The sequence below is a fragment of the Cryptotermes secundus genome, unplaced genomic scaffold (genome assembly GCF_002891405.2).
Source record: "Cryptotermes secundus unplaced genomic scaffold, Csec_1.0 scaffold146, whole genome shotgun sequence".
Classification (NCBI taxonomy): domain Eukaryota; kingdom Metazoa; phylum Arthropoda; class Insecta; order Blattodea; family Kalotermitidae; genus Cryptotermes; species Cryptotermes secundus.
In genome coordinates, this window is record NW_019733838.1 from 235,743 (window position 1) to 244,060 (window position 8,318).

Consider the following 8,318-nt stretch of genomic DNA (forward strand, 5'->3'; position numbering starts at 1 on the left):
TGCTGCTTTGCTTCATGTATGCACGAGTAGGCCAAATCTTCATAATTCTGTAGCAGTGAAAGGTCCAGCAAAAATCAGTAATGCCATGTCTGGGTCCCAATCTTCTTGCTTCTAATGAGTGGGTGAGTATGTAGGTGTGTCTGCATGCACAGCTCTTTGTGTTTCCTGATTTTAGTATGATCATTTCTGTAGATATGGATATCCTATATTTGCCGTTATTATCCAGTTCTTAACCTTTTCATGGGTTACTTCAGTCCTTCCAGACAAATGACAGAATAGGGAAATGTATCTCGATTAAGCCACAATTTCTTCCTTCCAACTCATCATTCATCCTACCTTTCAATGCTATTTAGTCTAGATACTGACAGCATCATAAAATACCTCTTCTCCAAAGCTGCCTTGGTGGAGTGGGGTAACATTCCTCAGCAGATCACTATTTGGAATAAGTTCAGTAGTTCCCTTTGTCTTGTGCTATACCTTTGGACAATAAGATTTAATCAGATTCTACTTAGCATTTTTCATTGTAAAAAGTGTCTGACACTCCAGAAATTGCGGCATTTTTTGCTTCCAGCAAACTACATAATATGAAATGTGTAAGAAATAGAGGTACTTACATATGAGTGGGTGACCCAAGTGACTTTAACACTTACTGTCATGTTGTCCAAAATATTTGTGCTGCCAGCCTTAGATGTTCATTTGCAAAAGTAACACTCAAAGCCTAACCTGAGAATTCTCCTCTTCAATCAATTCCACAAGGTTAGGCTTTTGGTTCTATTTTTAAAAATAAATATTGGAAAACCTTCTAAGGTTAGGCTCTAAAATCTGTTCTTACAAATATGAACTTCTGTAGTTCACCCTGCTAACATGGTGGGCATGGCAGAAAAGTTTTAACGTTACTTGGGTCAACCTGTTACTAAAGTGTGAAAATAGATATCATAATGCATCAATATTTATTGTAGTTACATGTAACTAAATATTAGAAATGAACAGGGTCAGCATTAGAACCAGTTATTTTCTGGAGAAACTTTTTATTTTAGACTTGAAGTCGGTCGATTTTTGAAGCTGAATCAGACATAAACAAACCTTGGGAATTTTCACTACTACAAAAAAAATATCTGGAATCATAAAATGTAAATAAAACACATAATGTGTTTATTTTTGTATAATGTAGATGAACTTGCATAATTAAATCAGTGTCATGTTTGATGAACACTAACAAAAACAAACCACACTTAACATTGTTCTGGAACCCAGTATCTTTCATTATAGCTTATGATCATATACCGTATGTCCAAAAAGTATCCGACTTTATTTTTTTCCGCTGTAATTAATGGCCAAAGGGGTGGGGAAACTGAGCAGAGTGTAAACCTAAAAACTTATCTGGATATGATGAAATTTCTCTCAAAATTTTAAGAATAAGTTCTTCTTTTATTGCTGCTCCACTCAATCATATCTGCAATAGATCAGTTTTATCAGGTAATTTTCCTTCGCGAATGAAATATTCTATAATAATACCGCTATTCAAAAAGGGTGACAAAAAAGATATTAAGAATCATAGACCTATTTCACTATTAACATCCTTTTCTAAAATATTTGAGAAAGTTATTCATGCAAGAATCTTAGAACATGCAATTAACAATAACATATTATCTACAGAACAGTTTGGGTTTATAAGCAACTCCTCCACACAAAAAGCAACATTCATCTCAGTAAATGGCATTCTGCAGGCATCAAATAATAAGTCGTTTGTCAGGGGTATTTTTTGTGCTTTAGAAAAGGCCTTCGATTGTGTCAACCATGGCATACTATTGAAGAAATTGGAATTTTATGGAACTGTAGGCAGTGCTAATACACTAATGAAATCATATCGTATCAACGTGTCATTGTTAAAGATAATTTAGCACAAGGAAATGCTACCTCAAATTGGGGCTAGATTAAATATGGTGTTCTGCAGGGATCAGTACTCGGTCCACTGCTTTTTCTGCTTTACATAAACGACCTACCTAGAGTGGTAAATATGGTTTCTCAACCTATTCTTTTGCTGATGACACTAGTGTTATTGTTAATAATACTAACTGTATAAATTTTAAAAAAGACCTTATCTTCTCATTTGATCAATTCAATAAGTGGTTTAACACCAATCTGTTAGCATTAAATTTTAATAAAACTCAATACCTACAATTTAAAACGATGAATAGTTTAACTATTCCAATAAACATCAGTTATAACAATAAATGTATCGGTAATAACACAGAGACAAAATTCTTAGGTATTACTATTGATGATTCCCTGTCCTGGGAAAACCATATTCATGGTCTCAAGGTAAAATTATGTAAAGCCTCCTATGCAATTATGACACTTAGACCCTTTGTATCACTTGAATCCTTGAGGATGATTTACTTTGCTTGCTTTCACAGCACTATGATGGGTTAATTTTCTGGGGACCTCTTCTTATAGTGGCAGCATATTTAGACTGCAAAAAAGGGTAATAAGAATTATTACTAATTCCAGAAAAAAAAAACTCGTGTTGAGAACTGCTTAAGTATTTGGACATATTACCATTATATTCCCCAATTCAAATTTCTGTTATTAACTTTTGTATCAGATAATAGAGAGTTATTTAAAACTAAGACAAATTTGCATAGCATAAATACCAGAAGCAAAAAAATTTTCATTTCCCACAACCAAGATTGTCTATCTATCAAAAAGGTGTTTATTACATGGGCATTAAGATTTTTAATCAGCTTCCATCCTATTTGAAAGGCATCATAGACAAGAAGAAACTGTTTAAATCTTCATTAAAAAGGTACTTACTAGAAAATTCCTTTTACTCATTGCAGGAGTTTTTTAACAGTAAATAAAATGGTATATTCTATTCCCATTGGTATTTGTGATATTATATACTTATCACAGTCATTGTGAGTAATTCTATTTTGCCTCTTCTTACTTTTATTTTAAATTTTAGGTTTTTATTAAACTGATTAGAAAGGACCGGTAATCAATGTTACTATATGTAAAATGTTTTATAGGGCTCTTGCCGGCTCTTACTTAATATACTTTTATGCTAATCATATACATTAGTATTTAGTGACTGATTTATTTTCCAGTTCACAATGTATTATGTTGAGTTGTTTTGATTTGTAATTGTATGACTGATGTTTTAATATTCAAAGCATGCATAATATATTCTTTGAGTATTTGGTGCCTTGTATATCTGTGACTGCTTCTATATCGGACTGGCGACATTTGTAGCCTGTTCTTGATTGATGGAATATTACAATAAACTGAACTGAAATTTAGTTACTGGTTCATTGCTCTTATATTCCTAAAAGTAAATAACTTCAAAACATCTTCATATCATGCTATAAAGGTAAGCCATGCACATTAAAGCAGTACTACGTCCAAAGAAATTACTTCATAATATTAATGAAGGCAGTTACCTACATTGATTATAATACTGATTTTCCTTAACATCATTCCTTGTAGTGACTGTGTTTTTGGCATCCAATTAGAGCCATAGCTGAAGCAGTTAGTCACTGGCTTCCCACCGTGGTGGCCCAGGTTCAATCCCGGGTCTGGTCAAGTTGAATTTGTGGTGGACAAAGTGGCACTGGGGCAGGTTTTCTCTTAGTACTTCAGTTTCCCCTGCCAATCTTCATTCCACCAGCTGCTTCACAATCACCCTCACCTATCATCTGGGGCTGGTACAATAGGCCAGAAGTGGCTGCAGTACAAGGGACTTAGTCCCAAACCACTAGCAATAAAAAAGGATATCTGTAATGTGTTTATGTCTAATTACTGGCTAAAAACATATGAAACCTAAAAAATAAAAGGAACAATAACAGCAACAATCATGAATGTACTTGGAATAAACTTTGGAGACTTTTGATTTTGATTAATATTTATTTTAGAAGTTCAAGTGATTTGCATGAGTATATGCTTCTGATGATATAGAATTAAAATGTTGGACTTGTGAGAAGCATGTATACAGTGTGCTTCAATAGAACACCAGCTTTATCACATGGTACACAGTCACTGGTGCTGTTAAAACTGTAGCTGTGTAATCTGTTGCAATTTCCTTAACTCATGTACATATCCGTTGAATAATTTTCAGTAAGTTTATGAAAACAGAAACAAGAATTATGGAATTCATGACTGACCAAATACAGTTTCCAATCACAAAATAGCCAACATAACCTTAACCTTTGTATTACAAATTTATTAAATCTCCACAATGTCAAATCAAAGCCATGTAACCATGCACATTTCTTCGTTAACAATGTATTTGGTACCAACTCATTTTCAAATAGGAATTTATAATAACTGGTAATACATGGATACAGTACCAAAATATTGCTAAAAAATAATATGCAATCCGTTTCTTCGTGTTATGTCCTATAACTACCAGAGTCTGATGCTTCATCATGCCTCCTGCACTCTGTACATGCCAGTTTTTAGCATATGAGTCCTGAACAAAGGAAACATTTCAAGATTTGTTGAAGAGTGCCTTGTGGATTGTCCCTATGTCAGGAACAACTGATGACTTCCCTCCTGTTGGAAGCTTGAATGAACTGCCACTGGAACTCCGGGAACTGTTAATAACAATACTAGTATTAATATTATGCATGAGTTTGGACTAGGAGAGAGATTTCATTATAAGCAAAAGTTCTACCATATATGAAGAAATAAATATGGCAGGACATTACAGAAGATATGAAGGTAGATATGCAGGAAGAAAAATTTTTCAAATTAAGTGGCATGGAAATGTGTTAGGCATGGATGACAATACAATTCCTTTGAGACCATGTCAAATAAACAGAACACTGGATACACCAAGCAGATGACGTGACCAAGAAAGGGACAGACTCTTACCAAAATATATAAAGAAGAAAAAAAAACAATGCCCGGACCTCCAAGGGTGGCATTCTAGCCAATTTCCTGTTGATAGAGGGGGCACAAAGACATGAACCCTAGCAGTTTACGATTTTAAATTTTAAAGGGTTTTATTAATATTTTAACTCACCACAATTTAGCTTCATTTACAATCTTTATACGTAAAACTCTGGACAACTTTGAACTTGATGTACTATAACTTATGTAATAGTAGTTCCCTCAGGTGTTGTTATTTGCCTTCTGAAGATGGTCACTAAATGACCGAAACATTTAAAGGCATGATATATGAGGGGGGACCCAAAAATAACCGGAAACGACCTGTTGCGCGCACATGCTTTGTAGTTACGAGTTGTGCTGCTAGGTGGTGTTAGCTGGGGGTCTCCCACGACTGTTAGTGAGCTGGCATCACTCTGAGTTAAGTGGTTTGTCTGTGGTGCTCTGTTGTGTGCGTTCCTGTTTCAACCCTTTGGCGATCAGTGAGATGGCCGACCAGAAGGAACAATTCTTTTAAGAAATTCTGGATCGTTCTGCACTTCACTCTTCAAGTCGCGGCAAACATTCACGCGGTTTTCTCTTTGGTCATCTCCGAGCAAGCGAGGAACAAATTTTGCAGACACCCGTCTCATGTGCAAACCTTCGGTTAAAATTCGCTGGACCGTGCTCCATGAGATGTTCGTTTCCTCAGAAAGTTGGTCAATGGTCTTTCGANTCGCGGGAGACCCCCAGCTAACACCACCTAGCAGTACAAATCGTAACTACAAAGCATGCGCGCGCAACAGGTCGTTTCTGGTTATTTTTGGGTCCCCCTTCGTATATATACACTTCTGAGTCACATGGGCAGCGTAATCAAATCAATCTATAGTACTGACTAGTGTGATGGACCAGAATGAATACAGTTAAAATTAAGAAATTGAAGTAAAACAAAGCGTTTCATGGATGCCCTATGCTCAAAATTGGAGCAACAGGCAAAGAGGCAGGCAGGCAGATAGACAGAGCGATAGATAGATAGATAGATAGATAGATAGATAGATAGATAGAGTTTATGACAATCACAGGTACAGGCAGTCATTAAATAAAAAGACTTTAAACTTTAACGGCAGAATGTTAAATATATATGCAGCAAGCAGCACCCCGAGTTGGCCGAATGTTTTATATATATATAGCCCAGCTTTCTTTCGAGAACTGATGAGGAAATATTCATCGGTGCTTGCATACGAATGCTTCCAGAGCCTTCAAGGAAGTGTGAAGCATTCAAGAATTGGTATTCAGTGGCAAATTATCAGTCAGGACGTCAGTGTCGGATTGTCTAATATTTCTTTATCAGTTAAAAAGTGTCAGACTCATATAGTTCTTTGTATATCATTTTTATTTTGTGTCTTGGAAGAGGTATAAACCCACTGAGCCAGTATTACTTTGTGAGTAAAAGGCATCTTCGCCACTGTGACTTTCGGTATCAGTGTCGGACTAGCACCCTTTTTGACTAGTATGGTAATTACTTTGCATTATTATTTTGTGAATACTACTAATAGGTGAGAGTGTCGCTTTGTCAATCAACATAATTTATTCGATTTTGCTAGAATCCCCCTCCCCCAAGATGATTCTTCAATTGCACAAGGCGAATATCACGGTCAGTGGCGTTTCTCGGGGGGAGGCCAAGGTTATCTGGGGCCCAACTCAGTTGGAGGTGAAACATTCACAACACTGGTCAACCAAAGAGAAACAAAGACGTCGTGTGTTTTGCTAAATAAGAAAAGCAGGAGCAAGCTCTTCTATTGTAAAAAGTGTAATGTTGCTATGTGTGAGGTGGTCTGCTTCAACAAGTGCAACACGCGTCAGTGTGAGTATCATAAACTGTGAAGTGACGCAGTTCAAATTCATGTACAGTAAAATTATTGTGTAGAGTGTGATTATATTTACAATATCACCAAGTCTCAAAGCTGAATATCATGGTCAGTGGCATTTCTCAGGGGAGGCCAAGGTTACCTGGGGCCCAAATGAGTCGACTGGAGGCGAAACATTCACAACACTAGCCAACCAAAGGGAAACAAAGACTCTGTCGTCCGTTTCGCTAAAAAAAAAGAAAAGCAGGAACACGCTCTTCTGTTGTAAAAAGTGTGATGTCGCTCTGTGTGAGGTGGACTCCTTTGAGAAGTGCCACGCGTGTCAGAGTGTATCGTAAACTGTGAGGTGACGCAGTTCAAACTCGTGTACAGTCTGAACAAAATATTATTGCATATAGTGTGATTATATTTACAATATCACCATGATTCAAGGTTGAAGAAAAAACAAAGGGTAAGTCCTTTGGAATTTCTTAACATATATAATAAAGATTATATTTGGCATTTCATGACAAAATAATCACAGTTTATTTTTGTTTGTAAAAATTGCTCTTTTGTGTATATGTAGAAAATTTTATTGTCCTTCAGTCTGTTTTTAGTTTGTATTTCTGTGTTGCATAGAACGGAAAATATGTATTTTTTTTCTGAAAGTTTGCAATGCTAATTAATTAGGGTGATTTAAATACCGGCCACAGAGGGCTCTTGGCAATTTAAAATTCTGTACGTTAAAGATTAATGTCTTTATTATTAGATGTCAAACTGCTGAATTTGTTGAGATATGTAAAGAAACAAAATCATCCTTAAGTATTATAGCTAGTCAAATCATTAATGGTCTTCCTTATTCAGAGGTCCCATATATTTTGTGAACAATGAAATGTTAATTCTTGCAAAATTATAAATATTATATACATATCATCACAATGAACTTTACAGGGTAAGGATTTCCAATATTAGATTCTATAAAAGATGAAATATATCCATTCACCTTATGCACTTCAAATGAAGAACACACAATAAATGGTACATCAGCAACATTATCCACAGAAGAACGCTAAAGTAAATGTCATTCAGGTCAATAAAAGATAGACAGTGGACATGGGCTGAATATACACTTGGTTATCAGGTACCTGGTTGAATTCTTTGCAGCACTAGGTATTGATGGTGGCCTGGAATTCACTAGCATACACTTCATGGGCTGCCCATCAAGTTGTCGATTGTGGTAGACATCAACAGCTTTCACAGCATCCTTATGTAGCTGGTACACCACCTCTGCTGTTCCTGGTCGAACCAGACGTGATGTCACCAGGGGACCTATGTCTTCAAAGAGCTCCTAAAAATTAATTTAATGTATTAACAGAAATAAATATTGTCACGTATCGGGCGTATATCGCGACAAATAACTTCTCGATGTATTCGATGTAGCGAATTTTATTTCACACTCGCTCTTACAATCACCCGAATTACAATCTGACGATTACTGCTATCTGCAGTATCACAAATAGTACACTCCCAATGCCACAATGCAACTGACTGGTTGCTGGCTAACTCGACGATAGGTCCAGGACTCGCTGACTGACTCAGTACAAC

At 36.1% G+C, this 8,318-nt stretch overlaps 1 protein-coding gene across 1 annotated transcript in view; it reads right to left on the reverse strand.

Annotated features, from left to right (window-relative positions):
• Nucleotides 1-3,717: 3,717 nt before the first annotated feature.
• Nucleotides 3,718-8,318, reverse strand: part of LOC111868214 — a 17,999-nt gene continuing 13,398 nt past the window's right edge. The window contains exons 7-8 of the mRNA XM_023858662.2: nucleotides 7,859-8,061; nucleotides 3,718-4,592 (exon numbers count right to left, since the gene is read on the reverse strand). Of these exons, the coding sequence (XP_023714430.1) occupies nucleotides 4,487-4,592; nucleotides 7,859-8,061 (309 nt within the window). The 3' untranslated portion in view covers nucleotides 3,718-4,486. The remainder of the gene's footprint in view (nucleotides 4,593-7,858; nucleotides 8,062-8,318) is intronic.